The 27,796-nt window shown below is 30.1% G+C and overlaps 2 protein-coding genes across 2 annotated transcripts in view; both read left to right on the top strand.

The window, feature by feature from the left end:
- Positions 1 to 27,796, top strand: part of LOC107447945 (papilin) — a gene marked incomplete in the record, with an annotated part of 216,134 nt that overhangs the window by 85,264 nt on the left and 103,074 nt on the right.
- Positions 6,797 to 27,796, top strand: part of LOC139425903 (papilin-like) — a 56,197-nt gene continuing 35,197 nt past the window's right edge. The window contains exons 1-4 of the mRNA XM_071182254.1: positions 6,797 to 7,030; positions 12,519 to 12,579; positions 16,485 to 16,696; positions 25,073 to 25,133. Coding sequence (XP_071038355.1) covers positions 7,008 to 7,030; positions 12,519 to 12,579; positions 16,485 to 16,696; positions 25,073 to 25,133 — 357 coding nt within the window. The 5' untranslated portion in view covers positions 6,797 to 7,007. The remainder of the gene's footprint in view (positions 7,031 to 12,518; positions 12,580 to 16,484; positions 16,697 to 25,072; positions 25,134 to 27,796) is intronic.

Here is a 27,796-nt window from a genome sequence, read left to right as displayed (position 1 = left end):
TGGTATTTTGAAATGTAGCAACTCAGTAAAATAAAAAAGCTAACTGTGATCAGAAGAAATATTCAAAGATTTAAACTGTTGATGCCTGTAATTTTAAAATTCGTATTTTCAGAGTACTTTGTTTCAAGTACGAAGTCAATTCTAGGTGAAATACCAATTGCACTCCTTGTAGATTTCTAATAAGAAAAATTACACTTTGAGATCATATAGCTGCTTTCTGTCACTAATTCCTATTGAGTATCAACAAAAGACGACAGCGAAGGTTTTATTTTATTTTATAATACCTGAGTTGGACAGCCCATCCATCTTTGGATTTACGACTCTCAATTTTGAAAATCCGGAGCCTGGTAATTTTAAACCCAACAAGGAAACTTCTTTGTCCAGCATTTCAACAAACTACCTTCCTTGCTTTTTGATGGAGCTTAAAGTCACATTACGTAGAGAAGAAAACCTTTTACGGTTTTTCGTGGCATGAGGGGGATTCAAATCCTTCACCTATCTACCACTGATGATATTTTTACCTAACACTGTGGTTGGTGTTAGCTGAGAACAGAATTTGTATCGACTAGCCATTGTTGAGGTTCGAACCTGGTACACGAGTATTCTATCCACAGAGTGACGACAATAAAAATTAAACATTTAATGAGTTTCCTTAAATTTCAGAGATATTAGTGAAATGTTTTACATTCTTTTACTATAAGTTTTGTTGTGTTATCTGTTTAGCTAATAATAAAAATGATTCTAATTGTTCGATTTTTTTTAACTGATTCCATCAACTTATTCTTTTAGACTTAACTGTTGAAGATCCAAGCTGTGTTGACAATCCTCATTTTTCTAACTGTCAGATGATCATTGCAAATAATTACTGCAATAACAAAATTTATGGCAGATACTGCTGCGCCTCTTGCTTAAAAGCAGGACAGTTACAAGACTTTAGGAAGTGACGCAACTAACATTTTTTTTCCTGGCGGAAAAAAAATAGTATCTTGCTGCATTGTAAAGTAAATAATGTCTCAAAGTATAATATTTTTTATACTTTTTGATTGAAGAAAATCACTTGACTGACCAAAGAATATGTTACCAAAGTGTTGATAATTTTGTATAATAAAGTCTACTATATTTGTACATAAGTATTAAAATAACAACATAAATGTTTGATTTTTTTAGACTTTAAGTTTTATTCATTTGATATGGTACTGCTGAGTATGAAATAAACTAGAAATTTGTGCTAGATTTATTGATTTGATTGAGGAAAGTTTGAACATGCATTAAGAAAATCCTAAACATACAAAAAAAATTAAATTTTATTTTAATTTTGAATTAAATGTGTAATAAAATATACGAATTTGCAGAATTTAGAAGATATTTAAGAGAAAAACATAAATTGTCCTATAATGTAAAATATAATTTTAGTTTCCTGGAAATGCCACTGAATTTAAAAAAAAGAGTGTTAAATACCTTGCATACAAAAATATTTTTGAGTTTTTAAACATCATTGTACCCTCTGAAAATTTGCAAAATACGACGATATGTAAAGAATTTTGATCAGTCTTCAATTCAACGCAATTTGTAAAATTAGGAAATACTAAGAGAATTTTTTAAAAAAATCGAAGGTTTACTAAACTTTAACGTAACCTTAAATCTGAATTTGTTCAATGCTTAAATTGTTTTTAATCAAAAATTTTCTTTCTAATGTCATACTTTTGAAATGAATCGCTGCGAGCAAAATGGGTTTCGGTCTTACTAATCTATTTTTGGCAAAAACTATGCAAAAAATAGCTTTTTTTTTTAATTCTCCAGTCAGCTTGAAAATACGAAAAAAAAGTAAAACTTCTTAGTGCTTGGACCAATTTCATAGTCTATGAACTAAACCATAAGTTAAATTCCTTTTCTTCATATTTCCACACTGATTGAAAAGGGAAAAAAGAAGGGAAAAAAAATTCTTTAAAAGCAGTGTGTAGAACTGAAGTATTTTCTGCATGCAGCGATTCAAATATTAACCAGTTTAATTTTCCTCAAACTTATAAATTTTATCGTTAAAATCAAAATAATATTTTGCTTAAAAAACTTGCATTTTCGAAATAAGTATGCTCTAGAAAAAACCTTGTTTCGAAAAATAAACCTCACAGGTTCAAAATTTTATAGTTTTCCTTGTTTTCAGTTTCTTAAGAGACAAAATACTTTGGATGTATCATAATCTCCAAAAGTATCAAAAATAAAAAAATCTTCATTAATTTCCTATTAACTGCTCTAAAAATGCATTAAAATCTATCAGAAACTAATTTTTTGTTTTTATGTGTTTGATTTAATGATAGATTTAATTTATAGTAACACAATTGCATTAGGTTGTCTCAAAAAAGTATTAAGTTTAATATCTGATTAAGGAATTAATTTAGATTCAGCCACTATATATTACATATATTGTGGCTATAACTGTATTGTAGTGAATATATAAATTTAATGAACTACATTTTAGTGAATATATATGTAGGAATATTTTTTCTTGTGTAAATTTTCCTTGTATTAAATGCCATGGGAAAATAACTTGAAAATTCCTGCCTGAAAACTTTTGTTCCTTTTTAAAAAATCTAAAATATTTGACGCAAACTTGGGACGTAATGAAAAATATTAACGAATAATTTATAATTTATCTTTTAATATTTTTCATTGCTTCCCAAATTTGCTTCAAATGTATCCCAAATTTGCTTCAAAAATATTTTAGAATGAAGCATGAAGTTTTCCGGCAAGACTTTTTGAATTATTTTCCTATGGCATTTAATTAATCGTTGATTCTGGTGACAACAGGAATATATCATAAAAAATTGATGTTTTAACATAATTAAATTTGAAAAAAGAAAAGGAATTTGTGGCATTCATTAAAAATTGCAAGTTTAACAAATCAAACTAAATTTTTTGCTCAACTTTATTATTACTAAAAAACCGAAAATGCAAGCTTTTCTGGTGAAACACTTAAAAATAAAGATAAAATTTTGTTTTTAACTTTTATTTGTTCATTTGTTTTTGTGTCAAAATGTGTAACGATTTAACCTGTATATTTTGAAAATGCAATATTTTTGAAAATAATAAATTTTTTCCTATAAGTTGGTCTTTTTTTGTATTTTTAAATGGATTATTTACGAGCATCAAATGAATTAATATTAATTTTGTGTGTGATGCCATATTTAACTTCAAGACTATATAGCCGTTTCTGACATTTGTGTCATTAAACTCAGTATTCTTCTAGAGTCCTTGTATGTAATGTAGTTAGATATTTACTTCAAATAGCTTTAAGTGGACGAGAAACGCGTCAAAGTGTCTTGATGATGGTTTCTCTTAAACTTTGCTTTCTTTACACGGGTTAAGAAAATAATTAAAATCATTTCAACTAAATATAGCTACTACTTGATTAAAAACTTCATTCGCTTCAAAAATATTCAAATTAAAAATAACAGTCGACATGTTTCATGTACTCAAAAACAGACACCCATTTTTCAAGACTTGCCAAACGTGAATGAGAAGAAACAAAAGTGATTTGGAATATAAAACGTGAAGTTGCCAACGAAAAATATAAAAATAGATGTGAGGAACAAAACTAGAATATCCGCTGAGGAAAGAGAGAAAAGATGAAAAAACGGAATTAGAAAAACCACAATGGTCGAGAGAGGCAAATCAGGATAAAATGTATTCCCACGCGCTATGGAGAGGTAGTGAGGAACTAATTTCGTTAACAAAGGAATCAGCATACATATGAATACAACAAGATTCCAGGGTATCAGGTTGAGCTGATGTGACTGGCGAGGAAATAATTTGGCCACTGTCGAATTTATTATAATTGTTCGAACTTATTTATTTTGTCTGTGTCTTGGGATTATTTATTTAAATGTAGCTATCTTTTTTTATTTATTTGTTTGAAAAGTCACCAAATATAAAATATAAGTCATTAAATATAAAACTGCAACTTTATTTTCAATTTGTATACAAAACCTTCTAATAAAAATTACAGCCTAAGAAATTAAGTGGTAAAAGTGTTAGAAAATAGACGTTCTATGGCAAATTAACTTTTTTTTTTCTTCCTTTCGGCATGTAATAGCATAAATAACTTAAAGTGTCAAACAATGGTATCATAGTGTTAAAAAATTAACTGCTTCATAAACTATATGTTAATTTATTTTTATTTTTTAATACAATAGTCACTGTGAATATTTAAGCATAATTTTTGCAATGTTTAAAATCTGCTATACAAATATTAGTTATCAATCACTCCATGCTAATCTTAAGAGGAAATTTTTGTTACGTTTTTTTTTCGGTAAATGTTTGTTTTTAGCCAATCACAGATTGTTGCTCGTATGTTGTAACACTTTAACTGCGTTAGATACAGGGACTCTACATTCAACAAACTATATCTTAATGGTTGAATTTTCTCGAACTGATTAATAAATTATCACCAGAATTACTCTTCAATCGAACCGAATTATTAAAAGTTCTTAAAAATAGGAGTTATGTTTTACGATGAACGCATCTTTTTCTATCTAATAAAATAGAAATTAATTTGATAATGCTCTTTTATTGGAACCAAAAGTTCTTTTATACTTTCTTCTCAAACGAATAAAAATGCCTTTTTAAGCAGATGATGGTCCCGCTGTGGTTGTTTTGACTCAGTTCTAAGCAGATCACCGAAGTCAGGCATCACAGGCTGTTGTCAGCTTGCGGGTGGGTGACTTCATTGATCAGCCTGAGAAGGAACCAAAAGTATTGGTCCTCATTAAACTGTTCTACCATAAAGTGCTCAACTTCGTACAGGTCGTAGGGTTACCAACGCTGAGGTTCCATCCCTCTGCAGAGGATTAAAATTGTGACGGCGTGTCTTTGGATAACAATCAGGGATGTTTCTCAGACAGTCGCAAGTAGCCCATTGTGCAGTTCTAGTGCGACGTAAATGAAGAACCTACTTATGTACCTCAAGTTCAGCTGATGAGCCCGTACTAAGTTGCACTGAATATGAGAAATTTTTAAATCCCTGACATAACGTATTTTTATTTACCACCAAATCCGGTTCCATTTATATATCATTATTCCATCATTTACATATATATTTGTGCTGGAGTGTTCAATTTGAAGATTAGTTTATAAGACCTTGTATAAAGAATAATGCATAAGGGACATGCATAAGAGAAAGACAGCACAAGGATACAACCTGGGCTAGGGAATCGAACCAGCAACTTCCACCTTCCAGAGCGTTCGGCAGAATTGAGATTCCGCTCTGCCCCGGAGAGCCCGATTCGGTTTTAGACGTTTTAAACTAAAGAGGCTGTAAGAATTAGGCAATTGCGTGGTCAAAAGTTTAAAGCTTTAATAATTTTTTTTGTTAGGTTTCTTACTGTGTATTATGTAATTGTGAGAACCAAAATGTTTTTGCCTAGAATGATTAAATTTATTTAATCAAAGAAAATTTTATAAATTATTTTTCTCAGCTATTTATTTATCAAATTTAACAAATGTATTTAAAGCGAGAAACTCTTTAAGGATTTATATTTCCGTTGTATTTAGGCATGAGGTAAAAGGACATTTTTTCGAAATTGAGTTATTGAGAATTAGGCAATCTCCTAGTAAATGTATAATCTAGTACAGGGATGGGCAAACTACGACCCGCGGACCAACTGTGGAGCGCCGGAAGGTTTTATCCGGCCCGCGGATAGAATTTTAATTTGCCGATCAGTGGTAAATATAAACAATATACATCCATTTTCTTTTCGACCATGTTTAAAATTATTTCTGTTCATCCATTTTTAACAAAGTACTGATGATCTTTTTACTTTCTCTATTTTTGTTCTACAAAACATAAATTGATGGAAATAGTTAGCACAGACAGCTTCAATTGGTAAAATGTTGAAAGTAGGAATTCTTTGTAGAATAGCCGTAGATTAACTCCAACGAGCGTTTGTCTTTCTCGAGGAGCAGATATATTGAATCTAATATAGGTAAATTGTACTTCACATGTGGCAGACTGAACATTTTAAGCTCCAACGAGCGGTCAATCTAACAATCATCTGAAGCAGTTGTTTCTAAATATGCCAAAGCTTGAGTTTTACAAATCATTACCAAAAGCTAGTTTCCAAAATTTAATATTTCATGCCCTGAAAATCAGTGCTATGTTTGCTTAATCTTATATATGTGAACAAGAGTTTTTAACTATGAACCTTAGAAAATATCATTTCAGAAGTAGACTAACAGAAAAGCATAATCCTTAAAATAAGCACATCTCACTTTAAACCTCAATATAAGGAACTTTTAAAAGTGAAATCGCAATTTCATTCATTTTGCGAAATATTTAAATTAAAACTTGAATATCGCTTTTTTTAAATTTTTTTTTCCTTTCTTTTTTAAATTTTGAAGTTTTTACTTGACCCACCAAACATTTTTTTTCTCGATTTTTGGCCCTCGACCAAAAAAGTTTGCCCATCCCTGATCTAGTAAATAAATAAATAATGACTTTGAATAATCAAGGAGGTACAAACATCATAATACCGTTACTTAAGAGAATACAATTTAAAAATTTTACAATTATTTAACAACTGAGTAAATTAATAAACAGTGATACTGATTTGCCTGGAAAGACCAAACCATATCTATTTAATCCATAATACAATTTCAAACTTGATTTTTCTCGTTAACTTAAAACTCTTATTTGCCTCCGCATTAGAGAAAAAATTACAGATATAATATCAAGCATTTCGTATATTTTATTGCTTATGAAGTTCTGATCATCGAACTAATATCACTTCCATTTTTTGGGGGATTTCAACGAAATTGTCCAGAAACAACAAGTGTTAGTGTTTACGAGAAAAAAAACAGTAAGGCAATCAGAGACAGACAAAGGAAGCAGAGCTATTAGTCATGTCATTAAAATTTAAAATTTCGTCTGAGACTACCGATCACACCTTCTTCCGGACTGGAACTGGAAGTTGTGGACTGGTCATTATTTTTCTCAGTTCCATAGTTCGTTCAAGATGTGTGATTCAGGAGGTTGTAGGTAAGTCTTTGCTATTATATAATGTTTTTTTCTTCTTTTTCCGATGGTAAATTTTTATTGCGGTGTAAAAGAAAAATTGTTTTCCGATAGCTTTACGATTTAGATAAAGTTTGCTATTTAAATCATTTAGATGAAATACTTATTTTTCATTGTTTTTGCACTTAGATAAAGTATGTGTCTAAATTCTTGTGCATAGATAATTTTATATCGATAACCTTAAATTGCTTTAACTCTTAAAACTAATAGAATTGTTAAAAGTAAATGCAAATATTTGACAAAGTAATAATGACTTAATGCAAAATTGTGCATTTTAAATGTTATTTTCAATAAAGGAAATGGTTTTTTCTTAAAAAATATCAATTTTGCATTTCAATGTATTACATGGGAATATTAAAGATTCTTATTTGCAAAGGGATATATTTTATAATTTAAAATATTATTTACCTTGAAATGGGTGATCACATATCAATAAAATAGAATTTGTTTCTTTAATTGGGATTCGGTATTTTACCGCATTTTTTCTTGGTTTTCTACCGTCATTGTTACATTTAAAGCAATTTTATTAGGAGTGATTTAAGTTACAATATAAGATTATTTTCTCCGATTGTTTTATTTTAGATAAAAGACGCAATAAAATTAAAATTATATTTTTAAAAGCATTCTTTTTCTTTTAAAGCATCATTTTTGCATTTCAATGCATTGAATTGGTTTTCATGGATTTTTTTTTAGTTTTAAATTGATTGATATTGATCCACCTTAAAATACGGCCTACATAAATTGGGAAATAAAAGAAATATTTTTCTAAATTCAGAATTCTGGATTAGATCACATGTCAAAATTTTAAACTATAATTATTTGATCGTTATAATTTTAAGGTATTAAAATAATTCTCATGAAAATATATTTTGTTATAATTTCTATAAGTAAATATTCTTTTTTTTTTAAAAAAAAATATCCTTTATCACAGTCTACAGGTTTCTATATCTATTAAATCAAACTTTATTTTAAAAGTGAATTTTAATCTATACATAAAATTGTGTGTCATCAAAATATAGATATATATTATATTTTAATGAAAAAGAGAGAAATTACTCGTATCATAGAAATTCTTTGCTTGGATATCTTTTCCTCCTTGTTCCAAGCATAGTCTTTTCCAAATCCAGATTCTCCGTCTCCTTCATTAGTAGTAACTCAACTGCAACATTTAAAAATAAAAAAAATCTGATGATTTTTTTAACTACTTAACAATATCATCAGTACATGTTAAGAAAATATTTTTTAAAGAAATAAAACCACTTTCAAAATGAGAATTTTTAAAAAACGAATGACGTTTTTATTATTGCTATTTTCATAATTAAATTTCAGCATTTTCAAAATAAAAAGAAATCAGTTTTATGTAAAAAGCAAATCTAAACAATAAATCAGTTTTAATTGCTAAAATTAATTGCGATGTTATATTGTCACGCACTAAATTATGAATGCAGACGGGGGGGGGGGAATAGGAATTTATGCTTTATTTATGAAAAGATTAAGATAATCTCTTAATAAAGCAAGACTTTCTGAAAACTTTTTTTCACGTTACGAGAATGTTACCTCATTCTGAAACTAATTGAGCAAATTTAAAAATAACACATATGCGTACATTTTTAAATCCATTTTTCCTAATTATAGTTTTCTGCTAACTATTTCTATTACTTGCAGTTATTATTTTTTATCTATAAATTGAATAAGTAGTAAAAGCGTATTGTACCAGTTAAATCACGTTGTATTTCATTAAAAATCAAGATTTTGAAGTACATTTAAATGTATTCCAAAAAATAAAGTTTCGGGTTAAAGAAAGTATTCTTTTGCAACCATAAGCAGTCTTTAAAACTGTCATTCCATAGGTAAGTTTACAACAGACACATTTCAAATATTTTTCTATTAACTTTAAAAATATGATATTGAGAAGTGATATAACTATTTTTATATCTTTTGAAGCGTTGAACAGCAGTATAAAATACTAGAACTTTAACTTAAGTTTGTTACACATTCAGTAAGAAAAATTCAAAAATCGTTTGATTACACAAACGCATATTAATAGCAAAAAAAGTAGGTAGAAGAATTTTTTGTACAATACTAAATCAAAATGCTAACGTTTTTATTGCTATTTGTTTACTTTTGCATAGATTGCTTTTTTAAAAAAATTAAATGTGATACATTGACAGTTCAATTTAAACTGTAATGCTAAATTTGATTTCAAACACATCCCGAAAACTACGAATACATTTCACAATAAAATTTTTTTTAGAGAATATTCATACATTTCTACAAGAAAGCTCTCGATTTAAATGGCTGGTATAAAACTCATTATTCGATTTATTTTCAATGTAGTACAGATATAAAAGATTCGAAATATCTAGTTTTTTTTAGTAGGGACTATATCATAAGTAAGAAAAAGTTCTGGTTTTAATGTAATGCTTACTAAGGTTGTAAAACCAGAATTGAAGAAAACTTTTCTCATAGGATAAAGATAGCCAGACACAGGGTAGATTCTGAAAAAATCAACAATCTTAACCCTGAAATAAATAAATTCTATACGTAAATAAGACACACCGTGATTAACTACTGATTTTAACTCATATTCTTGAATTTTTTCAAGACTTAACGAAAAATTTTTTAAACTACTAGTCAAAGACATTAATTTTCGAGCCAGAGTTTTTCATCTTACAAACATCGTAATCTGTAAATTTCTAAGAGATTTATTCCCTTAATTAGTCAACAAATAAACAAATAATTACGATTATCCGTTTCTCAAAGGACACTATAGTTTTTTCGACAGTAATGGTTTCATTTTCACTTCTTAGCTTTATTGACAAAACAAAACAGAAATGTTTCTTTTTGAATGCCCTGAAATTCCTTTCCTACATTTCATTAAATTTTGGTAAGTACCACAAAAAACTACAAGACTTTAAAACAATTATTTCAAACATATATTAAGTTTAGTTAATGTCAGGGATTTACAAACAAAAGCTCTACAAATGCTTCTGCAACGTATTAAATATTGCATATGAATTAGAATTTTTTTTCTTTATTTAAATTAAAAAATACGTATAGGATTATTAAATACAAATATTTAAAAGATTCAGAAATAGCTATACTTAATAGCAAACAACTTGTATGAGCTATTATTACAGAAAAAAAATACAGAAGTGAAAGAAAAAAAATTAAAAATTTGTTACTCTGTTTGAATTTTTGCTGCGACTTCTGCTTAAATGAGCATTCAATTAATTTAAAGCCAAATTAATGATAAGATAGGGCAATTCCGCCATTTACGATTGATGTATCCGCAAACTTTGAGAAAAAAACAACATTAAGAAGTTAATAAAATTCGAGCAGTTCTAATAATTTTTTTGTGAAAGTAAGTCTTTGTATCATCATTTACTCTAAATCTAATTTTTAAAAAGTTTTAGGAATTTATTTTTTTAAAAATATTAAAAAGTGACGTTTTTAATAAATTTTTTTTAAATTAATGGAAGTTACTACCGTAAGTGACATCAAGACTTATGGTAGCAAAAAAATTATTAGAACTGCTCGATTCTTTTACATCTCTTAATGCATTTAATTGTGACAATACTAAATGATGGAATGGGCTTGTTTCAGAACGCTAATGAAGGAAACCATGATGTAATTGACTTGAAATTAATAGACGAACCAATTTCCTATCTAAAAATTTTCATTACAAAGTAATAATTACATCATCCTTGTGTGACTCACATGGCTGGAAGTAAGCTGCCCGATATCTAACGGAAGTCTGTCCTACGCTTCCTTAAATCCAGCCTTAAAAAAAATTAAAAAAAACATAACCAAAGAACATCGCACATGTTTTTTGTGATGCAATTCACAAATTATTTGATAGTAAATTGCAAATTCTCTCCTTACAAATGCGATATTCAATGCAGATTAACTACTTTACAGTTTCGTTTTTCCTACCAGATGAAAATCGGTAATAACCTGCTCTGAAAATAGTTTCGCGATCCAATTTACTTGGATTACTAGATACATCTGTAATAAAATAGGAGGCCGGGATTGCCTGGTTGGTAGGACTTTAGACTCGTGTTTGGGGGAACGGGAGTTCGAATCCCGCTGTGTATTAAATGGTGACTGGTGCACCTTAAATCTGTAAGGGTCTCAAAGTCCTCTAAGTTTCCATATCAAATCAATACCTCTAGGAGTACTGATAGATCGTTCTCTGATTGGGGTCAAAATTTTGCTCTGTAGAGGAATGAATGGATGTATGTATGGGTCCTCACTGTAAAACGTGCTATGATGTGTATGGCTGAAATTGTATTCTTGGCTATAGATGGCGCCACTGAAAAACGAGAAAAGCACCCTCTACCTTAAATTCGCATGGTTTCCCAAGCAGACACGCTTTGCATTGGCAAGTGGCTGTAAAAATAAACAACATTAGAAACACTGCAAAGTAAAAAGAAAAATGTGAAAGAATCGGGCAAGGCAATGATTTGGTGTAAAAAAATATATACAGCCCAAGTAAGGTACGGGCAAATAAAAAGAAAGTCCCTTTTCGCAGCACTAGAACGGTGAGCGAGCAATTAATTAAGCAGTTAAAAGAACAAAATTGTTTATTTAAATCATTAAATATCGAATTTTGCCACAAAAAGTTGATACTGATCACAGGGCTTTGCAGCAAGTTGTTACAAGTAAGTTGCTTGTATCAGATGAGTTTTGTTAACATCGAAAAAAGCACTAATAAAAATAAAAACAAACCAATTAAATTAAATTAGTATTTAATTTAATTGGTTTGTCGTAAAGGTTTTTCCTGATTTATACATTTCCTTTTAAGTCAAGATTTGACAATCAAAGTCAAAGATTCAAGATTTGGTTAAAGACTTGGTCAAAGATCTGGCATTTAGTGACACTCAGAAGGAAGATGGCGTCGAAATCATCCGAATCCACAAACGACTCTCTTTTAATTCATCTGATAAGCTGCTTTTAAATTTTAATTCCAATTTTTTTCTGACTGATTCCGCTAATAGTTCGTCAGATTTTGATAACATTTACTTTTCGTTTTATCATTCAAATATTAATTTGCCACTCTTTGAAACGCAAGTTTTGAAATTTATTTTCTTCAAGGAATCTCAGAATGATTATTAAGGATGGGAATTGCAAAATAGTAACTTGCACGTAATGTATAAACTTGCAAAATTTGCTCTCCATTCAAAATTAAAATTCGCATTTCTTTCTTTCAAAACTTTTTAAAGTTTTAATTTATGCACCAAATTAAAAAAAAATATTTATTTGGCCATGTTGTTTCGATAATGGTGATATACAAAATAAACGCTTAATGAAATGTAGTAAAAAGACTAATGCTTATAACATATTAAATTAATAAATGAAAGTATATAAAAAAAATTATTTTTGAATAGATTATTTAATAAAATGCACCATTTGAGTATTTTTCTTTAATTATATTTTAATCTCTTTTTAGGTTACTTTGTACTCTAGTCATTTTATTCTATTGTAATACAGTAGTATTTCCATTGACACAGGTAAATTACTTTTACTTTGTCACTTTATAACACAGAGGTCAGTTATGTTTCATTAAAAACACATTCTTTTACAGCACTTAGGCGAATTTTGAAAGAAGCATGAAAAGTAATGGTCAGAAAAATAAAAAGCTTAAAAAGCAATGCCAAAAAAATAAACTGCTCAAAACTTATATTACTCAGTTAATAAGTAGATTTTACGTATTTTCAATTTCACGCAAAAATTTGACCGCACAGTTTCTTGCATCCATGTACGCATGTTTTTTTAGGGTTTGAATTGTTTGTCATATGTATAACTTACGGCAAAAGTGAAAAATCCGGTTATTGTTAATAATTACCGATCATTATTAATAATGACCGCTTTTTTTGGTTATTATTAATAATAACCTATTAATAATAACCTAGTTTAGTAAATGCGATTAAACGGTTTTTATAGCATTGAGACAAATGGGTGTGCCACTTTGTATATGTGTTACGGTTAGAGTGAGTGATAAATCCGGTTATTATGAATACAAATTGTCAAAATTAAAAATGACCACTTATTTTGGTCAAAATCGCAAACTCGTATTGCATTCGGTGTGACTTACAATGCGGGAGGAAATTTTTAACTGCATTTGCAGACACTGAGAAGTATGCTGAAACAGCTTATGGTTTGGTTATAGCTGGTACAGCCTATACCGGGTAGAGGCACTTAACCTAAAAAAAAACAACAGCATCCGGGTAAATGGTAAGGTATACCGGGTAGGGTATATCGGGCAGGGGCACTTAAAGAAAACCATTAGTGTAGGATATTACTTTAATTTTCATCACATCACTTTAAAAAAAAATAGAAATACATAACTACTTTGAACTAAAATATTACGTTTCTTTTAAACTAATTACTTATTTTGTCAGGGAACGCTAAAGTGACATTTGGAATTACAAAGTTTTTTTTACTTTTTACATTTGCAACGACTCGAGTTGCACTTCCGTCTACAATTACACTTTTACTATATTTTTTACAATTATTTCATTCTCTGAAATAAAAACTTCCTTACAGACAGTAAAATCATTCCTTGTGTACAGTTGTTTTAAAGTGCCATGTTTTGTACCAAGTTTATTATAAGTTTTCAGTTTTACCTTTTTTTTTGTTTTGAGCAATTCTAAATAGTTGTTAAATCGTGATTTCCTAACTTCTAAATCGCCATCCGTTGTATCGTTGTAAAATTTGTTAAAAAAAACTATGTTATTTTGTGAAAACTAGAATATAAACGCCAAAAAATGACAAAGAAAAAAGGAATTTAGATCATGAATTTTGGGAGAAAAAAATTTATCTTATCAAATTAATGAAAAGTGAATACTTCATTCCAAAAAAAGGTTACATGCTTGTATGTTTCTTCAATTTCTTAGAACATTTTCTATAAATCCGCTCTTTTCATTATGACAGGAATAAGAAATTAGTTCTTTAATTGTTTGATAAATTGACACTTTTTATTATTACTGTACTGTCACCCTTAAAACTTTGATTATGTTGTGATCAATAAATTAACTTTGGTAACAGAGTTACCCAGGTTCAACAAAGGAATTACTTAAAACATTTACCATTTACAACCAATTTTATTGAAACTCAAATTTTCAAACAGAAACACACTCAAAACATTTCCAAATGCTATTCAAGTAGATATCACATATTTCCAAATTGTAAGTTATTTAACGTTTAAAATTTACCATCACAAAATTATCTTTTCAATAAAATGCAATTAAAAATCTAAGGCTCAATATTCTATTCTTCCAAATCCAGAAAAAACAATTAAGAATAAAAGGCACACTTATCTTAAAATCTACTAAAATCAATAAAAAAATATAGATCACAATATATTCTCTGAATCCTGCAAACACGATCGATTAAAAATTAAAGGCTTATCTTACAACATTATATCTTAGAATATAGTAGAAACAATGAAAAATCAGGGTAAATTATTCTTTTACAACTGTACTAAAAGCGAACTTAAGAGTTTATAAATTCAAATCAAAATTCGGACCAAATCCCTGGAACGCCCACCGGTATTGCCGCCAGACTCGTGGATCAGTCAGGGGTGAAAGCGAGACGGAAAAGAGGAAAGGCTGGTAGTAAAACTATTTCGGTTATAACTAGTTTTCGGGAGGAGTTAACTTATTCTTTTTAAAACTATTCAACAATATCTACATTATCCATGAAAATATGCAGTTTTATATATATATACTAAAATTATAAAAGAAATCTTGATAGTTACAGAAATTTTATTTTTCTCAAAAAAATGCTTCAAGGAAATGTCTTTCGTACCAGTTGTTGCACTTTTCCGTCTTGCTATATAAGGGCTTTCAGCTATGGGATCAATGTCAACATTCCATCTTCTGAGAGACAGCACTCCAACACTCTAAACTTCTTTGGGCTTCCCTCTAGTACGGCAGTTAGCACTTGTGGGACAACAGACTTTCAGCATTGGGACGCTCTGGATCGGCAAACAGATTCGAACAATTGCGGCTCCGGAACTCAGCTCATCAACTTAGCGGCTTCGGCTTAACCTTGCTCAAAACTCCCGCTCATCCACTCAGGGGCTCCGGCCTAGTCCATTTTTTCAGCGACTCCGGCTTTAATTCGTCATCCTCTCAGCGGTTTCGTCTTAGTCCATCATCTCTCAGCCATTCTTCACCACCTTTTTATTCTCGTGTCAGCAAGGCGAATGAATCTCAGACTGACCCGTTTTCATCCCACGAGCAACAGCGCAACCAGTTAACGTCACAACAAAAAAAAAGTTCCATTATAAAAACAGTCACTAATTAAATAATACATTATGAAGGGGATAAGACAATGCTAATTAAATATAAATAAACTTAAATACATAGGTGGTGCCACCTGGAGGCAAATCATGTTATACACCAGAAACACTAACAAGAATTCGAAAATAAGCAGAGCTAACCAGTGCAGCCATCTATTGATGAAATAGGTGAACTACTTCCGCTGAAAAAATAACCCATCTTTAAAAGTATTGATCAAAAAAAAAAATATAATGAACTTCTATTTATTACTATTTATAATAAGAAATCAGTTCGATAAATTTTCCATATATTGACACTTTTTATTATTACAAGAATAAGAAATCCGTTCCATAAATTTTTCATAAATGATCCCTTTTTATTGTTAAAAGAATAGGAAATCAGTTGCGCTATGTGATGCGATTATTAATTTATTGGGATTTTACAACTCAGACAAATTTTAAATTGTGATGATATCTTAAGTCAAGCGAAATCAAACTCCAAAACGTACTTTCTCTAAACATGCCTTTTTTGGGTGGAATTTGTTTCCCTATTCTAAACAATAGGGAAAAGGTAGCCGAATCTGGCAAATATGGTTGGTCCCAATAGTTTAATCAGGAGAGCTGTCTAAGTTAGACCTTTTAATTTTACTTTTTGCATATTTTGCTAAATCTCAAAAACTTTTTAAGTATATTGAGAAACTTTTGCTTGCTATCATAAAATTCGTTTATCAAAAGATAATATTATGCAAAAAAATAATTTTAAATAATTATTGTTCTTTATTACTTCATTTAATAATAGTCAAAAAAATATTTGAATTGTGATGAATAAATTTTTTTTTGTATTATTTTAACAAAAGTAATTTTATATAGCAAAATACAAAATTTGAAGAAAATTGGTCAAACAGTTTCCGAGCAATTTAATTTTAAGCAAACGACATTTTTGAAATTTGATTTCTCATGGAACTATTCAACCGAATTCGCTCAAATTTTGTATTTTGTCATATAAAATAGCTGTATCGCATTAAACCAACTCAAACAATATTTAGTAAAGTATTATGATTTAAAGAGCTTTGAGTAATTATAATACTTGAAACGTTATTGACAAATTATTAAAGAAACATTTTTTTCCAGACAACTTTAACTAATCACCGGAGGCTTAAGAGACAAATATATTCAACAAAAATTCGCCAACCACAGACAGCTGTGCAAAATCGTACATTTGTGGCCCAGCCACAGAGAATACCGGAATATGGGCCATGGGGGCCATGGACGATAACCAGTGAATGCTCCAGAAGTTGTGGTGGAGGAGTTTATTCCCAAGATAGAAAATGTCTGGATGTCAGGTATCAAAGAATTGGATAAATTCCTTCCCTCAAATGCGAACTTCAATAAACAATTAGTTATTTTTATAGTGATGGAATTGTTATGTAATTCAGGAAGCAAGATCTGGCAACAAATCTTGGTTCCTGGCATATCCTACCGAAGCTAGATCTGATCACAAATCTTGCTTCCTGGCATATCCTAGCAAAGCAAGATCTAGTCACAAATCTTGCTTCCTGGCATATCCTGGCAAAGCAAGATCTAGCAACAGATCTTACTCTCTGCCATCTAGATATGCGAACTGGCTGAAACTAATTTATTCTTTATAATTCTTTAGTGGTTTACGAATCAATTACTTGATGATTTTATGGTAGTTTAACTTAAATCTGTGGCTTTTCCAGCTTGAAGTTTCTAATGAAATTCAAAGATATTGTCAAAAACAAAATACCATTCATTTTCCTTTTCACAGAAAACGAACCAATAGATGGCGCCACGAGACTTAGAACTATCTAAGAACAATAATTTTTAGTTAGTTTGATTTTGTTACTGTCGTTGGAGACATCATGTTGTTTTTGTAGTGTTTACTGCTGTTAATATACATATGTTAACCATTCGAAGGAGTCTCTTATTGAGTTTGTGGTCACTCATTTGATTTTATATAGATACGTTCCGACCCGGGTAGAAGAACAAGGTAAGAATCTTATTATTTGATACCTGTTCTATTGAAGTAGATAAAGAAAATTGTTATCTTTTTTAACAGATATTTCATTTGAGAGTGTACTGCCCGTTTGTACTGTATTTTTTTAACTTAAGTATGCTGTTCAAGCATGAATCGAAATAGAGGTAATCGTAACGTATAAGACAACTAGGTGACTTAGGGCGGTGAAAGTTACAAAAAACTGAGCGTTTCTTTTGGTGAAAGCGGATTTATACAAATCTTGTTTAAACATAATATTAAAGATGTATTTTCAAATTATATATGGATTACCATTGGTGTCGGTCTTTAAAACATGTTTATTTTTTCTTATTACTTTGTTTCTTTGTTATTTTACTACCAGCGCGAAGAGAATCGTATTCTTTTGGATACTGCCTGGGTATCTGGTGAGTTTTTTTTCTTCCTTTTTCGAATTACGTTAATTTTTTTTTATCATGACAGAAATAGAGATTTAAAACTAATATTTAAAAAAAATACATAGAAAAGCTGTTGAAACGGTCAGTTGTCTTTCGAACTTGTTTATTTGTGTTCTGATTTCTTTATTTTCATGTTATTTTACTCACAGAGAGAGATCTTTTGAGGTTTAGACAAAGCCTTTTGGGTAAGTCCATTTGTTTTCTTTTGATTAATTTTTTTTGAAGGGGCACCCTGGGAGTTACACTTAAAATACAAGTCTTGAGCTGTTTTTTTTTTTACATAATTACAACCAGTAATCCTCATGGTAAAAATCGGTGACAAGCTATTTAAGAACTTTTTTTATTTGCCTGATTTATTGCACTAGAAGCGGCAATCCGATCATTTAACTTTACATTTTAGAAAAAATTCAAATGTGATGGGACAAGATCGAAGCTGTAACATTATCCATTCTATTCCCCCCTCCCCCAGCCAATAAAAGTTTTCTTCTGTATCCCTTGCTGGAATATATCTTGAATATTAGCGATCGCAACTCTCGAGTACGCCATCTAGCGGGAGACTGAAAATATCGGACATTAGTTCCCACAAAACCATTGGCAATGACGGACGCCATTTCATTAGTAGCAAATAAGAAGCAAAATTTAAGGAAAAGGTAGAACTTCTTGAAAAAACTAACCAGAACATGTCAAACATTGAAGCAGAACGCGCCAAGCATTTAAAGAACAATTTCTCAATAATTTTTACCTTTCTATTACCAACAACATAACTTCCAATTTCATGATCACTTGATGTTACAGATTGTGTTTATTACGGTAAAATAATTTTTTCTGTGTTCAATTCATTACAAATTAAAGTGAAATCAGCATTGCTTTCGTCATTCGAATGAATAAAAAAGAATTCAGAATATAGCATAGAGCTGTATAATATATAGTTATGGAATATTGTTCTTCTTTATAGAATGGTATATATTTCTGTATCTATATTAATCGTAAAACAACAATAAAGAATCATCCGAACTACTTGAAATAGATTCATTTGTGTTGATTATTAATAAATTTGTATCGTTTTCTTGGTTAGTATTTTTTAGTTTTGAAGGAATAATTTCAACTATAATTCAGCTATTCTGTTTTTAAGCTACATATTCAAATTCATATCGAGATCTTACATTTATAAAATTTTGATGTGTGGTATGTTATCTAAAAGTAATGAAGGGATAATCTATGCATATACTATTTGAAATAAAATTTTCAAGCGAAGAATATTTCATTTGGAATTCTACAGATTTATAAAACTGGTAAGTGTTATGATTTTTATAATAAAAAATTTGCTTGTAAATATTGATTTTTCTTATTTGATGATAGTTCTCCACAGAATGGCTTTTTACGTCTGATTAAGAACTATAAGAATAATAAAAAAAGAAACAATATGAAAGTTTTATTTCAATGTAAAGAATTCTTAAAATCGTTTTTTATCCTAAGAATTCTTTATTTTCCGTTTTTTAGTTTATAATTTTTTGATAAAAATTGTTGTCAAAATACTTTTTTTCAAAACTTAAATGGTATAATATTATGTGTTTATGTCTACTTTTTGTATATTCTAATGTTTGAAGTAATATGATTCAGAAAAGTATGGAATAAAAATTCGGTACTTACTTATTAACGCCACCGCCGCTACAGATTTGGCGGTTTTTAAGTGCCGCCAATCTACACTTAAAATTTTTGCGACAATTCATAAAATAAAACACTTTATTTAAAATCAAAATAGTCAATCGGATTTCGGTGGAAAATGAGCCGATATAGAGTTTAGCATAGATTCAAAACAATCATATCGCCATATGAACTCTGATAAATAAGATTCCAAATGAAATAACATTTCCAAAACGTACGTTTACCAAGATAAAGTTTTATGTTGTGGGAATTGGTACATTTTCGTTTTTTCGGTAAAATATTTCCCTCCTGAAAAAATAAAATTGCTTCTTGTTTTGTTTTTGGCAAATCCCAAAGACGAATTTTCGTAGCACTAAAAATGGCGACAAAAAAGAATTGTTTTTTTTTGTTTTTGTTCCGTCAGCATTCTTTATTTTACGTTTCTTAGTTTCAAAATAATGATTTTTAATGAAACTTGAAACTTTTTGATAAAAATTGTTGTCAAAAAACTTTTTTTACAAAATTAAATTTCATAAAATTATGAGGTTTATGTATACTTTTTGTTCATTTTAATTTTTGAAGTAATACGATTCTTAAAACTATAGAATGTATAGATTCTTAAAACTATAGAACTTAAATGGGCCTGTCATGTTATATCATTAAATATAGTAAAACTATTTCTCGGGCATTAGGTTTTAACTCTTATAAGAATATACATATTTTTTTCTGTTAATGTACAAATATTTTTCCGATGTGTTGTGGATATTCCTTCTCTTATAAAAAGAGATACCATTTTGTTTTCGCTTGCTTAAGAAAGAATATCAAATATTTTTCTTTTTTAAATTTAATTAGTCACAATAAAGAAGGAACGTTGCAACGCTACGTGCTTCATTAAAGACGCCTCTAGAGTAACTGAATCACTGTTCACATAGAAATCGCAGGTATCCGTCTCATACAACAACGCCCCCTATAGTTCGTTGCGATCGCGAATTCTTGTATTTTATGTAAAATGGCGTATTTAATAGCGTCAAATAATTGTTATAATGTAAGGTTCGCGTAAGTTTAATTTTGTTACAGCAGAGAAAAGTTTAACTTTTATATAAAAAAGGTGGCAACATTCAGATACGTAAATAGAACGCTTCGCTTTAACATATATGTCGCTGTTTATTATTTTTTATTAGATACTTTTTTAAAATATCTTTTCGCTTCTTTATTATATTTCATATTAACTAAATTCCTTGTCTTTCAACTTTATCTTATATGGCGCCGCAGGCTTTTTAAAAAGAACCTTTCTACTTATTCTTTAAACATCGCTACGTTATTCTATCGCTACATTTTAAATTATTTTCGTCAAATTTTGACTGCTGACGAAGCGAAAAAAATTCCTCATTGGCTACAACTCTCCCAGGTAAACCTATTTTGACAAAAAATAACATTTAACTGAAGAAAATTTGAAAATTGGATTCCATTACACACTGATTTTTTCTCGCCAAACAGACGTCGACAAAACAGATTCGCTGCATTTTTCTCGCCAAGATGTCAACGGACGTGAATTCTGTTTTGAATGCCTTGAATGTGGAACGACTGACTCATTTAACTGTCGCCCAGTTAAAATCAGACTTGCGTTTAAGAAATCTTTCGCCCAATGGAAATGAAAATGACCTATTATCGCGTATAGTTAATGATAATATAAAAATAACAGGGGATGGAACTTTAGATGAACTTTTAACTCTTCGCATGCAAGCTTTTTTTTTCTTCTTTCCTCCAAGCCCTGGGCATGTACCTAGGTTATAAAAAACCCTTAACCATATAGCCCAAGACTTGGCCATTAATCCAGCTCCACTCCAGCCTATATAACATGATATTTAAAAAAAATCGCATGCAAGCTACGAGATCAAGTCTATGGAGCAACGAAATAATCTTTTGAAGGTTGTTCATGTGCAACATCTTCGTCCATATTACATGCGAGATACGCCAGTCACCCAAGAAGAAGAGAGCTCGGAAGAATAGGAAGAATCAGTTTCTGAATTGCAAGATCCAGTAGAAAGCATCCAGGGTCCTGAAAATTACCCGAACATCATATCGAGCCGTTACGATCTGCGACGCAATCAACTCCCGCCTGAAAGACTTAGACAAAATCTGTCCTAGAACCTAAATGTTTACTCTTCAATGTAAATATCTACATTTAGCATTGAGCGGGACTGAATGTAAGGTTCGCATAAGTTTAATTTTATTACAGCAGAGAAAAGTTTAACATTTATATAAAAAAGGTGGCAACATTCAGATACGTAAGTAGAACTCTTCGCTTTAACATATATGTCGCTGTTTATTATTTTTTATTAAATACTTTTGTAAAATATCTTTTCGCTTCTTTATTATATTTCATATTAACTAAATTCCTTGTGTTAACCATTTTGTGGGATTAACTCAGTGACTGATTTAATGTAGCTCGGGTATCTAGCTCCCTTTAAGTTTAGCCATAATGTTTAACATGTCTCTTGAGAATTGTTAACTAAGATTTCAAGTTAACAAATCGCCTCTGCAGAGGATCAAAACTGTGATGGCATGTCTTCGGATCATCCTCAGAGATGTTTTCCAGACCGTCGCCAATAGCCCATTGGGCAGCTCTAGTGCGACGTAAATGAACAACAACAACTACAGCAGAGAAAAGTTTAACTTTTATATAAAAAAAGGTGGCAACATTCAGATACGTAAGTCGCTTCGCTTTAAATACTTTTTTAAAATATCTTTTCGCTCCTTTATTATATTTCAGATTAATTAATTCCTTGTCTTTCAACTTTATCTTATATTAAGAACGGAAATAGCGTGTCGCATTCGTTATATCTAACATGAGAAAATCAATTATTTACTACATTCGTCCTACAGTCCTGATCTTGCCGATTAGATTTCTGACGCTTTTTCCAAACTATAGTACAAAATATTTGGTCATCGCGACATCCATGAGCGACGTATCCAATTATATTGATGTACGGCGAGTCGAATATTGATAAATCTAATAAAACTAAAAAGACAAACATAACTAGGTTACCGAAACGTATCTTTTGAGTATAACAGTGAGTTGGCGGCTATGCTACTATTTCTCTTTTTCTATTACATCGAAAATAAATTGAATCTATTTATTATGATTATTTTTTATTTCAGATAGAAACATAATGAAATGCTGGTTAGACTTTCGACATAATTTATTTTTTTCTTATTATGTTTTTTACGCATTATTTTACTATAAGTGCAAAAGAAAGCTTTATTTTTCAAATAATTCTGACGCACGTGTACTTTTTTCATTCACCATACATTATTTTACTAACTGTGCTAAGATAAAACTTTATTTATTTAATATACGTATGCGTGTTTATTACGCTCTTCATGCGTTATTTTACTACCAGAGCTAAGATGAAACCTTAATTATGTCGAATGCTTCCATCGTACGCATGCTTATTAGGATAATTTTGTGTTATTTTACTTACCAGAGCCAAACCTTAAACCTTACCTATTAACCTAAACCTAACCTACATACTAACCTAAACCTAACTTATAACTGAACCTAACCTATAACCTTACCTATTAACTTAAACCTAACCTAGGAAAAACCTTGCTCAATATATTGCCTTGTTCTACATTGCAAAATGATTCAAGTGAATGACATCCGTTTTCTCAGCTATGTTCAAATGTGGCTTGATTACCTTTATGTTAACAGTCATCATTTGGTTATCTTTATGTTAACAGTCATCATTTGGTTATCTTTATGTTAACAGTCATCATTTGGTTACCTTTATGTTAACAGTCATCATTTGGTTACCTTTATGTTAACAGTCATCATTTGGTTACATTTATGTTAACAGTCATGGCCAGTAGCAAGGCAGCAATTGATTTCTTTCTAGACCCTAACTGGATGTCTAAATCTCCACCGATCCACATTATTTTATTATTCCTTTCAATAAAATCCAACGTTATTTATTAATAGTACTTAATTGCCGATCTATTTCCTAACCTACTTAAATATGCTTAGTGCTTATTTGCACTAATTACGTTATTAATGCTTTATTTTACAACCAGCACAGATAGTACTTAACATAATCTTTTTCAAGAATCCCATGTCTGTTTACCAGCTACATAAATTCAAAACTTTCTTGTATTAAAATTATTGAAAACATCAAGTTATTGAAATGAACATCGTTTGTCCGAACTTGTTTTCTTTTGTTTATTACATGGTTTATGCATTTTTCATTACCAGCCTAAAGCACCTAACTTACTTTGGATATTTAGACCTACTTTACTTTGACGTGGCCTCTTAGGTAAGTTTTTTTTTTTGTATTTGCTTCTACAATAAAGATAATAAATAGATTTTAGAATTTAAAATTCGAAAAAAAAACTTAAACTAATAGTATTGAAATGGTGGTTCATATCTAAAACATTTCTCTGCTTTATTTAACTCCCAACACAAAAGAAATCCTACTTTTTTGTTTGCTAGTGGCATAGAGGTAAGATTTTTGAGGAAAAAAGTCTCCTATTAACACGATGAATGCCACGTTAATTTTACATGGCTTGCCCGTCTGGCCAAACGGTAAATAACTACAAACTAAATTGTAAATATTTTACAGATTTTGCTTGTTTTTAAAAGCCTTATATCTGAAAAAAGTAGTGAATTATATAAGCCTACGTATTGTTTAGAAATAGTGGTGCATAAAACTCTACTGAATTGAATTTTTATTAAACCAAGAAAATCACTTGGAAATATTTATTCGCTGTCTGGAGCAAGTTGGCATCTCTGTTTATATAAATAAGACTATTTTAGTGTGTTCTATATTGCATTAATTCCTTCAAAACATTTTAGTGACGATAAAAATATAAAAAAATGAAAATTTTACTCGAATTATGTGTTTCTAACAATCTTGGCATCGCCGGTCACCGGTGACCCCCATGGCATTTAACGTGTTAAAATTATATATTAAGAGCAAGTAAATTTTAATTTTGAAAAAAGGCGTAGATTTGCGATAGTTCATTTTAATAATACTTAAGTGATTGTTATTATAATGATTTTTAAGTTCTTATGTATTTGAAAAATATATTGAAACGAATGAAACCATTTCATTAATTTACTATATAGATAATTTGGTACCTAATAAGAAAGGAATGTTAAATATATAATCCAAAGAAACTGAAGAGGTAGCACATTACCCGATTGAAAACTTCATTCGCTTTAAAAATATACAGATATAAAATAAGTCTTTAATAGTCTCGATTGTTAATTCATATTTGTATATTTCTAAAGCAAATGAAGTTTATTTTATCAGGTAATAAAAAATGACTATTAGTATGTTTTGAAGTAAGTTGTGAGTTCTTTTTCATCGAAATCAAAATTTTACGAATTATTTTTTAATGTGTAATAATGTGTTAATTTATATGCAATTGTTTTTGAACAAGAAAAAAATGTTATTACTATAACAACATTGAAAGACAGCATTTGAAGTCTCAATACATGGCTTAAGTTTTTATAATTTATTTTAGCATTTTCGACTTTATTACAAAAAAAAGATTCCTTTTTTTAGGTACAATTTAATTTTAATTTTAAAAAAAATACTTAGAGACCTTATTTATATTTAAAGGACGGATGGTAACCATTCTTGCATGGGACAATCCAGAAGTTACTTCTTTTGCAATACTGAAGTAAGTATTATCGTTTATTAATACAGTAAAGTCCCGATTATCCGAGCCCCGGTTATCCGAGTTTCCGCTTTAACCGAGCTATCAAATATTTCAAGGATTTTTTTTGTTCTAGTTTATTTTTAAAAAAACCGCTGAAAAATAAATCTGAATTTTATCTTCCAAACACTCAGAAAAACAAAATCCAACAACTTGGTCTGATGAAATTATCGTTAATATCGTCAATAATGATAATGAATCTAGCGAAGATGATGAAGACAGTGATTATTAAAATCAACATATAAAAATCTCTCATACAGATGGACTAAAAGCTATCGAATGTACTATTGAATATATCGAACAACAAAAAGAGGCGACACCTTCCTTCCTGTTATCCCTAAAAAAGGCGATACATTACTACAGAAAAGCGCCAAAGTTACGTAGAACGAAAAACGATTAAGGACTTTTTTTAAGTAAAAACTATTTAATTCTCGTAAAGTATGCTTTTTAAATGTTTTTAATTAAGCTTTTTAATTATAATATGAATTGTATGTGGTATACTCGTATACATTTTGTATTTCTTAAATATATTACATTTATACCTTCTCTTTTTCTTTCCGTTTTTATACTCTTCGCTTTAACCGAGTTTTTCAGTTATCCGAGTTTGTTGCGGTCCCCATTAGCTCGGATAATCGGGACTCTACTGTATATATTATTAAAATATATGTTGAATATATTTGAGGTACAATAATAGACAAAAGTTTGTTACGTATGTTTTTATATGCGTTCTATATTTGGTGCCGTCCCTGTAAAATGAATTAGTTTCCTGTTTACAGAACCCATTTGGCCTAAATTGGAGTTTTTACTAACACTTCGTTTACTTATATATAAAATGTTGATCTATGGTTTACTTATATAAAATGATGATATGTAGACAAATGTGGTAATGTTGATATGTAACAGTAAGAGCAAAATTAATGTTAAAATTACAGAAATTTTACGCGAAGTTAATTTGAAAAATATTTTTTTGTTGTTGTCTTATTTTAGAAACGGCGTTATACATCCGACCCAATTCTGAGTTTGCAACTATCAATGTTCAACTCTGTAGTCTTGTAGTTTTAAACCCGATCCAGAAGACAAGAGAACTCCTAAATCATGCATTAGGATGAACTAGCCTTAGCGAAGGAATTTTTGATAGAACTAACCCGCATCTGCATTCCATGGAGAGCCAAATCTGCCACGGTTAGCCAGTCGACAAAGGGATTCTAACGTATGATCCGTCCACAGCTGAGGATATTTTACGTCAGCTCTATGTTCGATGCGAGCCGGCAGCAGAATTAGTATCAATCAGCTGCCGCTGAGATTCGAAGAGTTAGCTCATTGGGAAGTGACAGCTTTATCCCCTGAACCACCACGGCTCACCAAATAAATAAATATTAATCTAATAATGGGTTTTTAGAACCACCTTTTAAAATAACTCGTTGATTTTAATGGGCAAGCTAATTTTATCTTGCCAAGATCGTGTTTTGATAATTTAGTATTTGTTTTTCCATGTTTAAAAATAAGTAGCCGATTTTCGTATGCCATTAATATTATTTAAAAAATATACAATACAGTTTATTCTGAATTTAAAAAAAAATGAGTTAAAGCATTATAATCTAATGATCGTAACCCAATCAACTGTTTGCAACTAATAACCCTTTGACGCGGAATTTTTACTAAGCATATTTTTATATTTTTGTTCATTATTTTATATTCATTTAGGTCAAATAAATGAAAGTATTATATTTAGCTTTTTAATAATTTATGGTTATGAAACAGCATGAAACACTGGTGTCTTTTTCGGCGTTAAGAGTAAAATTTTCCAATCACGACTCATTTCCAATAAATGATTTTTCAAATTTGCACTGACACCAATTGCCTCCAATGGATCCCATCGCATGTCGGGGTACATGGCAATGAGACAGCCGATGTGCTCGCCAAGAATGGCTGTGATCTTCTTATGGACTGTGTGAACCGTCTTACTCCCACTGAGATCCACTCCCTGGGCAAAAATCGTTTGCTTCCAGTGTGGCGCCGTACTCCATCCCATCAGTGGTATGATGGTTACCGCCCTGGCCTATCATTAACATGCTGCGGCCCTCGACCTTTCCAATCGGCCATGGCCAGATTTCGTAGTGGCCACCTTAAGTGTTTAAGATTTCAGGATGGGGAGAAGACTTTCCAACCTTGTTCCTACTTACAACCTGCTAGTCCTGATCACCTTCTCTTTTGCCTTGGCGCTTCTTTTAAGCAGCTGGTGGTTGATTGGGACTTTCTGCAGATATATGGGGAACTGACGCGACGGGGCCTTCTGGACCTGATCTAGGCCTTCCTTCTCCAGGGGGATGTGTAACAACAACAACAACAAATTTGCACTTATTTAGATCTATGAGAATTCCTCATTAAAATTTGCTTAATTTGTAAAATTAATTATTTATAAAATTAATTATTTATAAATATTTAATTTTAAATGAAAAGAAAAATAATTTTTGAATATTTTTTTATTGATTTATATTTAACTACAAACATAATTCCGATAATCTAACAGATATTTTCGGTAACTATTACACTGTTTTTTATAATAAAAAATTCTAAAATATTATATTTGCTTGTAAATTGAGCTTAAGAGAAAATATATATATATA

The sequence above is a fragment of the Parasteatoda tepidariorum genome, chromosome 1 (genome assembly GCF_043381705.1).
Source record: "Parasteatoda tepidariorum isolate YZ-2023 chromosome 1, CAS_Ptep_4.0, whole genome shotgun sequence".
NCBI classification, from domain to species: Eukaryota; Metazoa; Arthropoda; class Arachnida; order Araneae; family Theridiidae; genus Parasteatoda; species Parasteatoda tepidariorum.
This window is presented reverse-complemented; position numbering and strand designations above follow the sequence as displayed.